The sequence below is a fragment of the Phymastichus coffea genome, unplaced genomic scaffold (genome assembly GCF_024137745.1).
Source record: "Phymastichus coffea isolate CEN01 unplaced genomic scaffold, Cenicafe_Pcof_1.1 PCOF00043, whole genome shotgun sequence".
In the NCBI taxonomy this organism is placed as follows: domain Eukaryota; kingdom Metazoa; phylum Arthropoda; class Insecta; order Hymenoptera; family Eulophidae; genus Phymastichus; species Phymastichus coffea.
The window spans coordinates 797,699-816,215 of NW_026706854.1; the positions used below are offsets into that span (position 1 = coordinate 797,699).

An 18,517-nucleotide genomic window follows, 5' to 3' on the forward strand; every position below is an offset into this window, starting at 1 on the left:
CATGGTCAAAAAATAAATACTCTTTGTATCGTATGCTTCTTCATGAACTTTATCAGCTCTCGAATGTAAAAATCACACGTCGAACGGGAATATAATAAATTCATCGTTAAATGTTTTTTTTTATTTTTCAGTTCGCACTACGCATATTATTTCCATTGCTCGCTTTACTTTTGTGGGTTTTTTTCTCTCTCTCTCTCTCTCTCTCTATTTAATTAATTAGTATCAAATATAAAAACATATATTATGGGCCCGTCAAGTCTGCTCGATTCACACGATATAATACCTCTTTTCTCTCTCTCTCTTTCTCTCATCATTACATATATTCGTAATATCACGTTTTATTTTTGTTTTAACAACAGTTTGATTGTAATGAGCGAAGCAGTAGCTGCTCGAGAAAAATTTTTTTCTTATTTTTTTTCAACAAAGGCCTCTCTCTCTTTAGAAAAAACGCCCTAATCTTGAACCCCCTATCCCAGCTACATTTTTTTTCTTACTTTGTTAAAGATTTGCGTTTAGTCTATTATTTTAACCGTTTTAGAAACCCTGCAAAAAGGTCCTTCGCTCGTCGTCGAAAAACACGACCCATCGTTGTTACGTTTAAAATCTTTTACGAAACCGAATGATACACACACATTTTCACATTGTACTACAGGTATATTGTGATTTTGTCTATCCCTGCAATCACAATGAACAGAGAGTGTTTGGAGGGAATAACGTCTTTTTTCATATCGTTAAAAAGAAACGGTTCAATTCAACGGACAGGTACAATAGTTTGAAAGAAGATACACGAGGGAGTGGGGGAACAAAGAAATATTGATAATCTTGCGAGGCTCGAAAGTATATAGAATATGAATTTTGACTAGAATCTGGCGTGTCGCCTTCCTATTTATTTGGAACAAATAAAATTGGACGACGTCTTGCGTGGAATTTTTTTCTGTCGACTGCGCTCATCCCATTTACGCAGTGGGGATATATAATTATACATGTGCATTTCGGCAAATCACACGCTTTTATGCTTCGACAATAACATAAAAAAAAAAGAAAAAAAATTGAAACGAAACAAGATATGCGACTCTGCTAAAATGAAATAAAAATGTTTCAATGTTCTTTACAAAGAAAAAAGAGAAGAAACGTATATATATTAAATAAAATAAACATTTATATGTTTTACTCAGCGTCACAAAAACGCTAGACGAGCTTATATTATCAGCCTTTGCGTGGATGATAAATATTAAAGAACAAAGAAAAAATAAATTGTATATATGTAGGTACAAAGAACATCGTCAGGCTTCGGCAATGACACGACAGGGCTTTATAGATCCGAGCGATATATATTAATAATTGAGAATACGTAACAGTCCCTCGATTCCTTAATGTCCCAGGTTACCGCGCGACGAGTGCAATAATAACGATAGACAAACTGATCTTGTCATATTTTAGCCTTAAGTTTAAAATTAAGAGGAACAAGCCAATGTATTTTTTCAGATTCACCAAGATTTCTCTGAAAGATATGTTTGCTTTGAAAGACAACGTTTCAAAAACAAGTATCTTAAGTATGCAACGCAAAAGTAGCTTTCTATCAGAGTTATAAAAGAACAGTGGTATCGCACAGTGTTTGTCGCCCGTTGAACAACAAATTTCTAGGAACAGGCGGCGAGCAACACACGACTGAGTTCAGTCAAAATAATCACCTTCGATTACTAGTGAATATTTCTCTCTCACAGTACAGTATACAAGACCGACGGACTATTTCTTTCATTTTGAACAGAAGATAATTACATAAAAAAATATACATATATGTAAGAACTGAATTCTTGTTTTTATTTTTATTTTTTTAAGTAAACGAGTAAATTAAAATAAGCTTTATCGAACTACAAAGAGGAAATCTTTGTTTTTCCTGTCGCGGACGGCTTCTGACCCAATTCGTTTAACGTACAGTAAATACACGACGTTTGAATCTTAGGTTTCTGTTTCGACTTTTCTGAATGTACGCGCTTGGCGAAAGAGAATCAGTCTTTCTTGAGTTTGTAGTTTGACTTGCGCGCGATTTCAAAGATTGTATGTAGCCGTTAAAGGAGACTATATTCTGACTCTAGGCTTAATTTTTTTTATTTTAAATTACCTTAACATTCCGCGTGTTTTTGCTTCTCTGTTTGCTTTTTTTTATAATTATACGTATTGACGTACGCGATTATCACAGCGATAGCGTGTCTCTTAACATAATGTTTTTATTTTGTTTCGTTACGTGGTAAAAGAAGGAAAATCAATTAATAATCTCGACAAGACTTTACAACTTGGATCGTCGTCTAAGCACATATTTTTCTTTTGAACAAATTTCTAGTCTTTCCATCGTACCTTCAATTTCATTTCGCTACATACAATTATCTCGATATATATACTTTTTTTGTATGTAATCTAAATACGCACTTTGTTTTTTTTTTAATAGTTTTTATCTCTTTTTAACAAACATCGGTTCGTACTGTGCGATTTATTTGAAAACAAAGGTATTAATTTTTAATTATTTCGTTCATTGCATACCTAGAAATTAAAGCACACTTATCTTTCTCATCAGTTGGCGATATTTTTTCCAGCTAATGTCTTGGAAGTTTTTTCAGCAAGTACCCTTTGAATTATATATCAACAAGTAATAATACGAAGTGAATGTAGTTCAATAACTGAGTTCGTTTCGCTTTATTCATAATATTAAGTTAAAAAAAAATAAAGTAATTATGAGAAAAGTTTCAGATACAAATAAATAAAAAATATGTTATTTTGACGCTCTAATCTTCAGAATATAGTTATACTATAAATGACTTCTTGAAGTTACGCAGATAAAATAAACAAGATCCTTTTATCGTCTAATTTTAATAACTATTCAACAATTTTTATCGTGAGAAACGATCCCTCAGCTTCAAATACGACACGAACAGAAAGAGAAAAAAAGATACAGGACGACAATAAGAATTAAAATAATATTAATAATAATAATCATAATAATAATAATGGAAGCGAATGTTTGTAGAGATTTGACAGAGACACAAAAATCAGATTCTCGCGTGTAAAACGGAGAAAAGAAAAAAGCTAACGAACACCATCACACAAGAACCACTTTGGAGCAATATATTCTCGAGGCGCGAATCCATACTTACATATTTAAACGAGATGTAAGATTTTATACGAATATACAGCGAAGAACCGTCGCGTCACTGGTGAATATACATTATTAACATAGCCTCATTATTTGGGAAGGAAAATATTTCTCATGTGTGTACGCATCTAATCACAATTAATTAATCTCTTTCTTCTCGCGTGAGAAAAGACAAAAAAAAAAAAAAAAAAAAAAAAATAAATAAATAAATAAATAAAATAAAATAAAATAAAGAAAGAAAGAACGTATGACGTGGCTGTTTAACGATATACGAATACATTTTGTGTACGTTCATGACTGTTTTGTTTTTAAAAATTATAATATTCATATATGCCTCGCGATCAAAGAGAGAGGAACGAGATAGGCGCTGATGCGAATAAGCATATTATCCTTGCAAAAATGTAACATGTAATAATCGTGTATTTCGTAGAGCGAATTCGATTGGCCATCTTCTACCGCACGTTGAGTACTTGCTCACGCATAAGCCTTTTATTACAGCACACGACACGCTTTCACAATCTTTTGCTTGTTTTGCTTTTGTTTTCGAGAGACAAGTTACAATTATAACGCATATTGCATATGATATGACGACGCCTTTACGTGCCTGCGTGAGTTTACTCTTATTATTTTCGTTAAAAATTTATGGTTCACTTTTTTTTCTTACTGTTTGCTTATAATCTGCCGTCGAAACGAGCGCTTCTATATATGAGAGACGAGAGACGCGCGATTAGTTTTATTTTAAAAAGCCCTCTCGAGCGATCTTCGCATCCATTTTTTTAATAATTATTATCGCCAAACCTTTCGCGGTAACACTACATCATACTTATCACAGAACTACGCGTGTAATACGCAACCATCCTACAGATTCCTATGTTCGACGAGAAGAGATGATTGCATGATCCAAGACACGCAAATCAGCGAGAGAGCCTCCAATATAGTACAGTTTACAATTATTGAATATTCTGAAGTGGCTGCTTCTTTTTCTCTCTGTGCGTTGTACGACGAAAATAAGGAGACAATGAAATACTGGAGGCTTTTTTTATATTAGTTTTCTCACTAGTTTTTTTCCGCTCTTCGTTTGCCCGCAAAAGTGTGCGCGTTCTCGAAGATATCTCACAAGAAAAGAGAGGGCTTCTTCTCGCTCGTTTTATATACGACACGTTACTATTTGCGTTTCGTAAAAGTAAAGAGCACGCGCGCGCGAGATAAATAATAACACACGTACACAGACGACGACGTTATATATTTATTTTCTTCGATAAATTCCCGTATTTCTGTGTTTCTGTGTCGTGGTCGAGCTGAGTTTTATGTAATATTACATTTAATTATAAATGACGGAAAGTAGATGCACGCACATCACTGATTTGTCGCCTGCGGTCAGAGATTTGAAACTTTAGTCGCGTTTAATAATCCCTCGAAATAGAGTTACCAGTAAAAAAAAGTCTTTCTTGGTTTTATAATTGTAAATCGAAACATATTGTTTCAAGACTGTAATTTTTTGTCTTTAATATTTCTTTCACTATCTAATTAAATTGTGCCTCTTGAGGGGACGATCGACGTGAATGGCGCTACTCGCTCGATATAATCGCGTGTCGCATTTACATCTGCAAATCAAATGAACGAGAGACTTTCTTTGTCGCCGTTTTACAAAAATAAGGTATACCCAAGAACAGTTTCTGCTCTAATAGTTATAATGCACAGCCATGTGAGACTACGCGACCGATAATCTTCGACACGTGTGTCAGTTTTGCATCCTCGAGTTTACCCGTTTTACAAACGCATTGCGTACGAAAAAAAGATTCATTAAATCTATTCCTTCCGACTAACACTGGAAGATCGACGCTTACCTTCTCGAATGCGAGCGTGTTTTTCGTGTTTTTTGCTTCTTTCGACTTAACGCGTCGTAAACAATGCGAGGCTTGCCTCTTACAAATAGAAAGTTTCATTTTATTTCTTTCTTGCCGGAAGAAAAGCTCTCCTTTTATGTTTGCGTTTTTGTTTAAATACGAACGCTCTTAACGCTTTAGTAGTATATAAATAACGTGGGAGATCCTGCTTACTTATCGAGTTTCGCGCTGGCGTTAATTAATTTTATTTTCTCTTACGTTTGACTTCTGTTTGCTAGTTTCTTTGTGTATCGTTTTTAATCTCCTTAAACACTTTGAAACAAAAAATACAAAAACATGAGATTATTTTTCTTTTGTTTCTTGGCGTCTTCGTGCGCTATTCTCTTACGTTCATCCCTCGTTTCGTCGGTATTTATAAAGAGCGTCATCTATTTTACTCGTTTAAACCCTTTTTTCTCATTCCTTGTTATACGCTTGACAGATTATAAATAAATTATAAATTATTAATCCTATAACCCACGCCCCCCCTTCTATATGTTTCGTGCATTTCAGAAAAGCATACAGGTAGTATACATAGTTTGTAATTTTTTTGTTTGTTTTCATTAAATCGCAAGAATGATTACGCTATATTCAATTACCACAGAGATGACCAAAAATCGTAAGCTACACTTTTTTTGTGGTCATTACCAATATTTAGTAGTAGTATTATAATATATGTATGCAATATCGATATACCATCGCTAATTAAGCTAAATCCCTACGTTCAAACTCGACTGGAATGTGCCTGGTGGATACGAATCATTCGTTCGAATCAGCACGATCATAGCTTCTTTTTTATCTTGTAGTTTTTTTGCATGTTTCGTTATATTTTCCATCTCAATTTATTCTTTTAAAGAACTTTCCGCTTCTACTGTTAGCCTATAATAGTGTTCACCGTTTGCTTTTGCTTGCAGTCACTGTAGGATTAGATACGTCGGCTTGCTTCATACGCGCAAGCGACGAACACTTTGAGCACCATTCCAGAAAAGTACGATAGTAAAGAAAGATTAGAATTAAAAAAATTAAAAGTGATACAGAAAAAGAATTCGTCTTTAAACACGAGAACGGGAAGGAAAAAATTGAAAAATATTACGTTGAGAACACAAAATCAAGATTAAAGATATGCGTTATCTATACGAACGTCGTAATTTTTCTTTTCTGCTTAATTTTTTCTTCATTGATTAAGAAACATTGATGATCGATGATGGTTTCACGCGTTAAACGAAAAGTTCGAGATTAAATGAAAAAAAAGTTACCTTCCTACGACATTGTGAAGCCACCGTCTCGCTTATACGTTTAGAAAAACAAAGAATAAGATTGATACATGTTTAGGCGGCGCATCACTGCTGCACCGGTGTGGGCGGGTACGGGTAACCATAGGGCGGCACGGCTTGAAATTGACCGTATCCCATAGCCGATTGATAGGCGCAAGGATTGGCTGCTGGTGGCGATGGTCGACTGGTCTGGAAGAACTTGTTATTCACCAGACTCTGGATACTGGAGTCGGTCGTGGCAGTGGCACTCGACGGCATGACAAACGCCGGTGGCACGGAATACATGCTTTGCTGCTGTTGTTGCTGCTGCTGTTGCTGCTGCTGTTGTTGTTGCTGTTGTTGTTGTTGCTGCTGTTGCTGCTGCTGCTGCTGACGGTTCTGCTGGGGTGCGTAGCCATTCTGACGATTGTTATAGCGATTGCTTCCCTGATAGCCACTATTTCCAGTGAAGTTCTGGTAGCCACGTTGTTGATAACCGTTTGCCTGGTAACTGCTCTGCATGGCACTACCGATCTGCTGGTACGCGGCATTATTCTGATAGCCGTTCACCTGCTTGTACTGCAGCTGCGGTTGTGTCAGAGAAGACATCTGCTGAGGCGATTGCTGCTGTGGCAGACCGTTTGGCGAAGTCGATTGATGATGATAGTTATTCTGGTAGCCGTTCTGACGGTTATTCGAATAGCCATTTTGTTGGCGTATCATTGGGCGGTTCATGTTGTTCTGACCAGGCACCTTTGATCCATTGAAATGGTTCATTGACTGCCAGCTGTTGGGTGGACTGCGGTTGTTTCTCGGACTGCCGTTCATGTCCTTATTCATGGTGTTAGGATTTCCACGACTCTGACCCCATCGCTGACGATTCTTACCGAACTGGTGTTTTTGGGAGTTAGCCAAATCGAGCAATTGCGGGTTGACGGCTTGGCCAGCTTCTTTGAGAACGGCAATCAGTTCCTTGGCTTGGCGGGCATTGTTGGGAGTAAAGAAAGCGTAGGCTGTACCGGCACTCTGGCGTCCTGTTCTTCCTATCCTATGCACATAGTCCTCGCTGCTGTTCGGATAGTCGAGGTTGATCACGTACTTGACATCCTCGACATCGAGACCACGTGCCGCCACGTCCGTAGCTACCAGTATTGCAGTTTTACCATTACGGAATTCTGAGAGAACGTAGTCACGTTCGGGCTGAGACTTGTCGCCATGGATGGCTATGGCGTGCAGTCCGCTAATCTTGATGGCTTTGGTGACGTCGTCGACCTTCTTCTTAGTTTCCACGAAGATGATGGTTTTATTGCCTCGGTCACAACCAATTTCTCTTAGCAGAGTGGTGAGTTTGTCCTCCTTCTCATGCTCCTGGCAGATCTCGATGATCTGACGGATGTTGTGATTGGCGGCGAGTGACAGTGATCCAATGTTGATTTGAATGTAATCGCTAAGAAAATCTTCTGCAAGAGCTTGCACCTCCTTAGGCCAGGTGGCAGACCACATGAGAACCTGTCTGTCTGGTCTGATTTGCTCGATAATTTTGCGGATTTGAGGTTCGAAACCCATGTCCAGCATGCGGTCGGCCTCGTCGAGTACAAGGTAAGTACAGCGGCGCAGATTCGTTGTGCCTCGTTCGAGGAAGTCGATCAACCGTCCAGGAGTGGCGATACATATCTCGACTCCACGTTCGAGGTCGCGAGCTTGAGGTCCCTTGGGTGAGCCACCAAAGATGCAAGTATTGCGGATGCGTGATGACGTACCAAAGTCACGTGCAACAGTCTGGATTTGTTGAGCAAGCTCACGAGTAGGAGCTAGCACAAGAACAATAGGACCATCTCCTCGAGCCAATCGTGGCTGGTGATTAATGTGAACCGTAGCAGGAAGCATGTACTGTAAAATAAACAAGAATGACATCAGTGCTATCATGTTGACACTCATTTGGCAGAAATTCAAACCTAATAAAGTTAAATACTCACAGCTAGTGTCTTCCCAGATCCAGTCTGGGCAATGCCAACCATGTCACGTCCACTGAGTGCAATAGGCCAGCCTTGAGCTTGGATGGCGGTAGGTTCTAGAAAGCCCTGCTTTCTAATTTCCTCCATAACATATTCGGGGAAGTTGCATTCCTCGAACGCCTGTATTGGGAGGGGAGTATTGTTTCCTTTGACGGTGATCTCCTTGCCTAGATAGTACTTTCTGACATCATCAGGAGTGCGTCGCAGGATGTTAATGTGGGGCACATAGAAATTCTTGGCAATATTTGGCAGAGTCATAATTTCCCAGTTAGGTTTTTTCAAGAGGTCACCAGGAGTCTTCTTCTGATTATTTTTCTTTTGTGTTGATATAATTATGGCTCCAATTTTTTTCTGAGGCTGCTGTTGTTGCTGTTGATTATTCCAGTAAGTGCCACCACTCCCCTTCCTGTTACCAATGTCTCTGTTCCCCCTAGGTCTGAAAATTCAAGACTTATAGTCAATACTTTTTTAACAGTTGTAATTACCTTAACTTTTTTTATACGAGAAAATGTCGTTTTGAAATCGTGTTAATACATGGATTTACAAATTTTTGATTGTTCAAAGATGCGATTTTTTTGTTCGAAAACGATTTGCAACGTTTTGATAATGAACTTATAATAATACGAGATTATAACGATATTTAATATAGTAATATTTATACGTATGTTACATGAAAAACGGAGTGTTAACGTGTTGAGTTAGTGGAAAGAAGTAATAAAGTATAACAATGAAATTAATACATCAGAGTTAGAATTTCTCACCGAAATAATCTTTGACCCGAAAGACTATTTCAGAAACTGCTTGCGAAAAAGTAGCAATTCGTCCATGACAACGAAGTTAAACGCGTGTCTTTAAATAATTAAATGTCCGAGAGAGCTTAGCGGACTCGCCTACGAACAAAATGGCCGCTCTCCTATCTTCGTGAACGCAATATAGTGCAAGCTATATAGGGAAAGAGAAAGAGCGCTTCGTTACGTTCCCAAACGATTTTGGCAAGAAACATCATACGTATGAAATGCAAGAATTTAAAGTAAAAAGACAACTATAATATTCACTTTATCAAAGGATTGTTGAAAAACCAGCGTAAAATCGGACCATGTATGTGCGGTTGACTGATACTCACGAAGTTTGATTGGCGTAACTGTTGCTGTACATCGTCGTACGGCCAGACCGCGAAACTATTCCTTCGCTGCTTAGAACGTCCAGCGAACTCGTTCCACTTTCTTTCTCCCTCTCTGGCTCGTTCTCAGTCGTGGAACGGTACTCGATTTCGTGCGATGCACCCAATCAAACCTACACTTCCAAAAAAAAGAACCATTTCGATAGATTTTACTTTTTCAATATTCTCGATGATTAGGCAAGCTAAATGAGTGGTTTAGGGGCAGAATTATGCCTGCGAAATAGGTGAAAATTGATAATTCTTACCCAGAGACCCGGTGAACAGAGCTCTAATGGCTGACAGGCGCTCGGGAAGACGGAAGCGGGCAGCTGGCGGAGATTTCCGCTGCGACGACAGAGGACATAGAGGGGATGATCACGTGACCAATGCTGCGCAGACGCGCGAGCATACAAATGCCTTGGTATCCTCAACGATCGATAAGAGCTACTAGTTTCCTCTTTTTTGCCCCCCCACCACCCATCGTGACTCGCTGCTCCTTTTTTCGTTTATCTGTTCGGGGCGTTGTTCGCGATAAGTGTTCTTAGAGCTTAAAATTGCGAGTTGCCAAATTCAATGGAAATATGTGAATGAAAAATTTTCTAATGCAAGAATCCATTTTTTTTAATCACACTATTGTGATCACGCGTATTATTTAGGTATAGAAAAATGTCAATAAAAATGAAACACGTTGATTAATGTTGCTAACAAAATTTATTTTTTTGCACTTCTTTTAAATACTGTACAACAATGCTTTCTCCCGCGTAAACATACAGATTGAAAAGAAATTGCTTATCTTTTAGAATATTATAAGTACAATTTATCATTTACTAGATAATTGTGCTAAAAAATTGTATACATAATTATTCGTTAATCTATCATGACAAAATAAAGTTGTTTTTGTTACAAAACCAAAATTATACTAAGAGCGTAAAGTCATTTTGTTAAGTTTAGCATAAGTTCTGCTAAATAAAATGAGTATAGTTACACAAAAATTGTATTGATTTATAGACAATTAAAGGAAGCGGTTCCTTAAAATAGAAATTTTCAGTAATCTCTGGGAAAAACAGTAATTATTCGGTCAAAAACTGTTGGTCAGAGATATAATTAACGTTTACGAATAGGACTACGACTTCGACTTCTTGAATAGCTACGGCTTCTTGAGCTACGACTGTAGCTACGTCGGGATTTTCCATTACGTTCATTGCTACGACTTCGACTGCGAGACAAGCTGCGTTCCTTCTCACGGCGAGCCGCTCTTGATCTCCATCTATTTCTGCCACCTCCTAAATCGAATTTTCATGAGGACCATCGACAATACAAATAAGCTGATGAATTTTCGTATTCTCTACAAAATTACCTCTGTGTCGTCCGTAACCACCACCTCGATCCGCTAATTCCAAAAGCTTAGGATTGATGACTTGATTAGCTTCCTTGAGCACCTGTACGAGGTCATTGGCCTTGCTTGCGTTGCTCTGCGTGAAGAAGGTGTATGCGGTGCCAGTTTTTTGCCTGCGACCAGTTCGTCCGATGCGGTGCACGTAATCTTCCGAGCAAGATGGGTAGTCAAAATTGATAACAAACTTCACATCCTCGACATCTGAAATGAACACAGAAATTTGTTATAGCATTGGACAAGATTTTGCAACCGTATTAAATCCATCTCGAAGTGAACGTGAGCTTTCTTTTTTGTTGTTCTAACCTAAATTTTTAACTAACAACGGGTGAAGATGTAATAATTATAATCCTAGTCATTGAAGAAACAAGATTAAAAGTACTTTTGGTTTGCCAATAAAAGATTTTCATTATTTCAATTTTGATGTATTCTAACTATTGAGAAAAAGGTCATAATACACGATCCAGGATGTCCACTGAGAAAAACTACGCATTTTTTTTTTAATTTCAGAAATAACATCGAAAATGAGCCATGTTTAGTTTCTCGGTAGACGCCCATGAACATCATAAGAATGATGCAGGAAAACAGAACAAACAGAAAAAGAACGAGAAAGCCAATTTCAATAAGAAATAACGGCAAAGAGCGTTTGTAAAAGAGAAAGTGAAAAAGATTGAATATAGGGCTTTCGCGTTGCGAGCAATCTTGTATACCAAGCCGACAAAAAATGATTTAGCGAGAAGGTACAGATTGGGTCGACAATATTCGATTGAAAAAAGGTATATATAGATAAAAATGCTTGTGTTTGTGGGGGACGTCGCCATCATAATAATGTGCGTCGCCACCTTGTTAATGTGAAAACGTACGGAGTTAAAGCCGCCGTTCGATCTGACGCTCTCTGCCTCGAGTCCGCAGCAGACGCTTTGGCGGCGCCCTGCGTCGGAACGTGCAGAGATGGAGAGCGGCGGCTAACGGTCTAACTGATTCAGTGTATCTCTCTTTCACGAGGCCTCCTCCAAGTCGTGTGGAGAGGACGATTGTCGGGTCTCTCTGTCGCTCGCGCAGGCGATTTGAGAGGACCAGCAACCAGATAACCAGAAGGGCGGAGGAGTTGTGAGCGGCGTGTGTGCGACCGAGTTGTACATCGCACGCCGCGCCGTCGGCGCAGATAATCGTGGAGGCAGGCAGTGTCGATAGAGACGGGCAGTAGCAGCGGTCGAGCGGACGTGTGAGCGAGCGGCCTGATTGTGAGAGGCGATTACATCGCCTCATCCTCTGTTATCTCACACGCTGCTGCCCCTGTCTCTCGCCCTCTGTCTCTCTCTCACGGCGACTGCGTGTGTGTGTGAGACGTGAGGCACGCGCGCCACGAGGCCCATATTTAACGCCAAGCCAGACAATGCAATAGCCTAGCCACAACGTGTTGCATCAGAGGCGGCGGCCACGGCGTTCAAGAGCGCCGACGACCTCTCTCATTTTTCAGATCATTGTGTGCACTCTCTCTCACGCACGCGCACGCGCGCGCAAGCCAGCTATTTGCATTACCCGGCGAGGGCCCGAGCGCTATGTGCCTCTGCAATGCAAACAAATCCAGCCGCTTAGTCAGTAACTCTTTTCTTTCATCTGCCTCCCACTCCTTACTTATTTTTTGTTTTATGTCAGCACTTTTATCTCATGCCTTTCTTTTTACAAAGTTCAACATACAATACTTCAGTTTACTTTAACAGTCTACATTTTAAGAAACATCTACTTTACGTTCTTTACATAAGTTGATAACGCAATCCCAAGATAAAATTCGCTCGATGCTTACCTAATCCTCTGGCTGCTACGTCAGTAGCAACGAGAATGGGAGTTTTACCACTTCTGAAATCTAAAATAAAAACATACGTCAGAACTTGCTCAAAAATGTGGACTCTATTAAAACCAAAGATCAGTACCTTGCAATACCCAATCTCTCTCTTGCTGTGATTTATCACCGTGGATGCATACAGCTGGCCAACCGTCTCTCTTCATTTTTCGCGTAATCTCGTCAACTCTGCGCTTCGTCTCAATGAACACGATTGTCTTGTTTTCTTTCTCTGCCATTATTTCCTTTAATAACGTACTTAACCTATCAACAAATAATAACAACAATTGATATTTTATAAAAGTACTAGTTACAAACTGTTAATAACTAAATGTACTCACTTGACTTCTTTTTCATACTCGGTACATACGTCAATGATTTGAAGTATGTTATGATTCGCGGACAATTGTAGCGAGCCAACATTGATCTGCACGTAGTCCTTGAGGAATTCCTCGGCAAGTTGACGAACTTCCTTCGGCCAGGTTGCAGACCACATGAGCGTTTGCCGGTCGGGTCGAATTTGTTCGATAATTTTTCTAATTTGAGGTTCAAAACCCATATCAAGCATTCTATCAGCCTCATCAAGCACTAAATAAGTGCACCTCTTCAAGTTTGTTCTTCCTGACTCGAGAAAATCAAGTAATCGGCCTGGTGTTGCTATTATGATCTCAACACCACTATCCAGATCCCTTGCTTGTGCACCTTTTGGCGCACCACCATACAAACAAGTATTGCGAATGCCAGATGCATGCCCAAAGTCATCAGCAACCTGTTGAATTTGTTGAGCCAATTCACGCGTGGGAGCAAGTACCAAGGAAATCGGTCCATCTTTACGCATCAATTTGGGCTGACTGTTGATGTGAACAATTGCGGGAAGAATATAGGACAGAGTCTTTCCAGAGCCAGTTGATGCTATCCCTACCATGTCTCTACCACTTAAAGCAATTGGCCAACCTTGTGCTTGTATAGATGTTGGCTCTTTGAAGTTTTGCCTCCTGGAAAATTAATCACAATTTTTATAGAAAAATGAGCACTAGAAGAAATAAAGAGACTGATATTCTCAATAAAAATTATTACTCACTTTATCTCTTTCATAACATATTCAGGAAAACCAGCTTCCTCAAAAGACAATACTGGATTTGGAATACCTTTGCCCCTCAAAGTGATTTCCTTCTCATTTCTATATTGCTCAACAGCACGTGGATCCCTATTCATAACAGCAGTGCAGGGTTCATAGAAGTCTTTTTTGAAAGGCTCCAAACGGTTCATGTCCCATCTGGGCTTCTTTAGATTGGCTCCTGGCTGACCTCTGCCATTCCTTCCACCTCCTCTATCCCTGCCTCCACCCCAGCCTCTCCTATCTCTTGATCTGCTACGAGATCTTGACCGAGATCTTCTTCTCCTGTCCCTGTCACGACTTCGACTATTAAATTTGAAAAATACATTAGGAAGTTGATAAATATCTACTCTATTTCAAGTTATTTTAGCAGGATTGTGCAATAGTTATTGCAAGGCTTAGTCCTCAAATCCAGTTGTAATGAAATTCACAGCCAAGATTCTTCAACCAATGAAATACTAATTTCCTTTTGTTCACACTGTTCTATAATTTTTATAGTTTTTACTAACAATGTAAAAATAATCTTTCCTCATAAGTTTTAAGAGTCAGTGCTGTATGCTGCGAGAACAGGAAATTGCTGATCACAATCTATTGCCACTCCATAATGACTCATGATCATATTAGAATGAATAACAACGTAAATCATTGAGCAAAGAGAGGCTAAAAATAATTCAAAGAGATTCATATACTATGCCTACTTGTATTTATCTCTTATCAATTATACCATACATTATCAGGCGAAGAAGCGCAATAACTCACAAATGTTCGAGAAGAATTCGTTAAATAAAATACGCAATATTCATGAGAAAACAATAGCTAGAATAACTCTCTTTCTTTTAAAGGAACGAACTATTAAAATAAAATTTATAAGGACTCACCTTCTGTAACGACCCATGCCTGGTATGTTGCTTGAGGGAAAGTAACAGCTATTTCAACCCTCCACGTGCGCAATTCAATTTCTTAGATGATCAATTTTGCATAAACTGATCTCTTTTTGTACAATAAAAAATTATATGTATAGATGGAAACTTTTAATAAAACTGCACTGGTAAAAGTAAACGAAAGAAAAGACTCTAGAACTATATGATACTGCGATTAGAAGCTGTCCATCGACTGAACTGGATGAGTCTGAACAAACATGGCGGATGCCTAGCCTAGATCTACGTTGGCGTGGCAGCCGTGGCAGTCTCCGTGCATGGTATAGTCAGGGGTGCTGTCTCACTCGCACTTATTAACGTTATGGAGTAGGGCAATTATTGTACGCTTTCGGACGCGCCCACTAGGCGGCGCTTTTACTACTTACTTTATTTCCGTTTCTACGAGTTTGATTTTTTCTTGACATTTTTTTGTTACGCAGTAATGACTTTATAACTAAAAATTAATAATCACTAATTATATATGCAGTGATAAAATGGAAAAATTGAAAGATCAATGCGTTTCGGCTAGTTGAATGATTGATCGCAATTTAATTTGGTTAAAGTATTTTTTAGGGACTTTCTACATAAGGAGACATCGGACGTCGAACACCGACCATCCAACGTTATTTGCAAAATGATATATTATTGTACTAATAGTGTTAATATAGTAGATCTATATTTTCTATTGTTCACATCCTGCACAATCTCACATACACTATGTTAAACAATTTGTTTTTTAAATTTGTGTTCTCGGTGTACATCCAATGTCCGTTGTCTCATATAAAAAGTCCCTTAATTGTAATTCGTAGATTATTTGATTTTATTGTTGAGATTTGAATGCTAATAAGCTATATTTATGGAAATTTGTATCGTCTCTATATACACTTTTCTTCTTGTTTCAAGTTCTAAATATTTTTATACAACGATGACATAAATAATTATATATGATTTTATCATTAATACAACTTCAATCTACAGAAATATTAATTTATCATAATAATTTGATTTAACCCTATCTAATAAGTAATTTTGCTTATATTGTCACAAACAAAGCTGGTTATCATAAGCACACGTTCATTGTATGTAAATCAAAAGGTTTGATTAAAAATGCAAAAAAGAACAGCAACACAAATGAATAAAACATCGTAAATTCTGCTTTCGAAAAAAAAATATATTTTTTACACTAGCATTGTCAGTTGAGCTATAAGTGGGAGAGCGCTCGTAAATATTTATTTTATAATACACTGTACATAAATATACATATATATATACTTTTCGAATTCTTCGATTCGTTAATTAGGTCATAATTAGATCATATACACCGATGCATCGTCGTAGATTTAAAGTACGTTATTAAGAAAAATATAGAAACATTATATTGCATATAATAGACACCATTGAGTTATCACATAGTTTGATTTAACAATGTGCATATACGTATATAGCAGTATAACGTATTATGGATAAATTTCTATTATGCTTCCAAGGAAGATAATCAAATAAAATATATCTTAATCTCTCTAATGCACATACATTACTCTATTCAGATCAACTGAATTCCAGATGAAACACAATGAGCAGATAACAAACTTATATCCATTACCAATGCTTTTATCTTGCAACTTAAATTAAAAGTCATCTTCTGTTGTTTGTTTTTTTTTCTTTTTTTAGAAACAATAAAGATAAGAACTTTGTCTATATTTCTGCATAGGAATGTGTTAGTTCATCAATTGAATTGTTAATTAGGTACTGTTTGCGATTTTTGTTCAGTTTGATATCTACAAGAAAAAAAGAAGCTTTAATCATTATCAAAATGTGAATGAATATGTTTTCTAAAGGGTATATTTACTTTATCGCTCTAGCAACTTGATACACAGCAGTTAATGCTACAAAAAGATTGACGCTGAAAAGACTGTAATTTTTTGGGATAATGGCAAGTGAGTACCTTGTCCATATTATACCAGTCAAGCCAAGGGCTGATGACTGACTGATTGAAATCTTATCAGCTGGCCTCTGAAGGTCTCCCAGTCCAGCTATCACAAGTCCCTATAAAAGTCACAATTAATAAAAATAATATTTACAAAGAAACTGTTAAAAATTTTCAAAGAATGATTAAAAAAAGAATATTCATTCTAATGATTTTGCGTCAACAGGTTTTATTTTTATATCTTATTTATAGCTTATCTACATAGAAACTGCATGAGAGAATTGAGAAAGGCTGATTACCAAAAAAAAACACGTTTTTCTTTTTAAAAAACATTCTTTTATCAATATATTGGCTAAATAAGAATTAAACAGAAAATTACCCATTTAAACGCCGGAGCCCAGAAGAAGATCGTTTGTGGACCTAAAAAATGACAAATTTCGCAATTTTTTTATGACGGATGTTACAGAACATGATTGAGATTATATAGCAAGACTTGTGTCTATACGATAATGTTGATTGAACTCGGCTGAGCAAGTAAATAGTCTATAGACTCGACAATCATCGGAAAGAAATCGACGATAATTTTATCGAAGCGCAAGAGCCAGTCGATGGTTTCTTAGAAAATGCTGAAAATAATAAGTTGTGATAGACCGCATACCAACTCGTTTATCCACTACTCCATTCACATCAACGAATGCCTTATCATTATTAATAAATTATCCGATCATTTAATTGCATCATTGCAAAATCCAAACTTTATACAAATGCTCGAGAACGAACGAATAACAACTGACTTTGGTGAAAAATCAATTTTGAAAAATATAAGATTTAGTTGAAAGTCTTAATTTAGGTGATTATGAAAAAAATGGGATATGCAGACAATCACAGTAAATGCACGATAGCCTCGACCTTGACCCAGCGCCACGTGAATCCCGTCAAGTGAAAAAGAACCAATATGAGTAGATCTCGTGTGTCAGTTCCGCGAAACACGACGAACCTACCTGCAGGGTGCTTCCACAAAGGCTGTAGCTTCTCCGGGACGAATTTACCAATGGTACGCATGGAACTCTGATACAGAGCTGAAGACATGGTATACGATTGAGATCGAAAAAACCACACTGAACTGAGAAAAAAAAGGAATTAACAGTGCGTACAGTCACGCGCTTTCCCACTCGCTGACGTCGATCTGCTGATCCAACACGCGCGAACCGTATTTTTTTTGTTTGCTTCCCCATTTACGCGCGAGGTTCTCCTCTCCTCTCTCCATCCCCCACTACCGAAGGTATGCGCGAGCGTCGCTCGATCTATATGACGAGCAAACTTGTCGAACGAGCACTCTTTTGCTTTACTTTGGAACGCTGGAACTGCTGTACGTTATCAATATCATCGTTTACTTGTGTTTTCATTGAGATGGAATGATCGTCGTATTCGTTTTCCAGCTGAGTTTGTGAATGATTTTAATGCAGATAAAAACTTTCAATTGGAGCCAGGAAAAATTCGACTTGCATTTTTTTTCAATGGCAAACAACTTGCACAGATTTTCAATGAAATAAATAGCAAACGAGGTCGTCAAGAAATTTGTGATCACGACGTTAACAACGAAAACATCAAACGCTCTAATCTCTCCACGTGTGCGTACCGTTGCAAGCTTCAATCGCAGTTGGACAACTATAGAGTTTGACATTGGCCTCTAGTTGTGACTGCTTCGTGACCTAGAGTCTCAAAACAGATGTCTCCGAAGCGCACGCCAATTTTCTTTTTCTTTTTCATTATGTAATGCGTCGGGATGCCAGCACGCTAAATATAAGCCCATTCCACCGTGCGTAATATTCATCATATGCAACTTCCGATGTGCGCTA

At 38.0% G+C, this 18,517-nt stretch overlaps 3 protein-coding genes across 6 annotated transcripts; all 3 read right to left on the reverse strand.

The window, feature by feature from the left end:
• Positions 1-189: 189 nt before the first annotated feature.
• LOC131664369 (uncharacterized) lies at positions 190-9,861 on the reverse strand. Of its 2 annotated transcripts, none has more exons than XM_058935410.1 (4): positions 9,728-9,861; positions 9,426-9,595; positions 8,264-8,738; positions 190-8,177 (listed from the first exon to the last, which is right to left on the reverse strand). In XM_058935410.1, exons 2-4 carry the CDS (start codon positions 9,455-9,457, stop codon positions 6,375-6,377), a joined length of 2,310 nt encoding a protein of 769 aa, XP_058791393.1. In that variant the 5' UTR covers positions 9,458-9,595; positions 9,728-9,861; the 3' UTR covers positions 190-6,374. The 2 variants fall into 2 exon arrangements, with proteins under 2 accessions (XP_058791393.1, XP_058791391.1); XM_058935408.1 differs by having other exon boundaries at positions 9,426-9,600; positions 9,728-9,760.
• Positions 9,862-10,136: 275 nt separating this feature from the next.
• Positions 10,137-15,030, reverse strand: LOC131664312 (probable ATP-dependent RNA helicase DDX17). Of its 2 annotated transcripts, none has more exons than XM_058935292.1 (7): positions 14,693-15,030; positions 13,779-14,105; positions 13,039-13,692; positions 12,789-12,961; positions 12,662-12,721; positions 10,819-11,058; positions 10,137-10,744 (listed from the first exon to the last, which is right to left on the reverse strand). In XM_058935292.1, the coding sequence occupies exons 1-7, from the start codon at positions 14,707-14,709 to the stop codon at positions 10,566-10,568; spliced, it is 1,650 nt and encodes a 549-aa protein (XP_058791275.1). In that variant the 5' UTR covers positions 14,710-15,030; the 3' UTR covers positions 10,137-10,565. The 2 variants fall into 2 exon arrangements, with proteins under 2 accessions (XP_058791275.1, XP_058791273.1); XM_058935290.1 differs by having other exon boundaries at positions 13,779-14,120.
• A 718-nt stretch (positions 15,031-15,748) lies between these two features.
• Positions 15,749-17,958, reverse strand: LOC131664314 (mitochondrial pyruvate carrier 2-like). Of its 2 annotated transcripts, XM_058935295.1 has the most exons (5): positions 17,813-17,958; positions 17,660-17,737; positions 17,038-17,078; positions 16,581-16,777; positions 15,749-16,509 (listed from the first exon to the last, which is right to left on the reverse strand). In XM_058935295.1, exons 2-5 carry the CDS (start codon positions 17,718-17,720, stop codon positions 16,470-16,472), a joined length of 339 nt encoding a protein of 112 aa, XP_058791278.1. In that variant the 5' UTR covers positions 17,721-17,737; positions 17,813-17,958; the 3' UTR covers positions 15,749-16,469. The 2 variants fall into 2 exon arrangements, with proteins under 2 accessions (XP_058791278.1, XP_058791277.1); XM_058935294.1 differs by lacking the exon at positions 17,813-17,958 and having other exon boundaries at positions 15,754-16,509; positions 17,660-17,793.
• Positions 17,959-18,517: the final 559 nt, after the last annotated feature.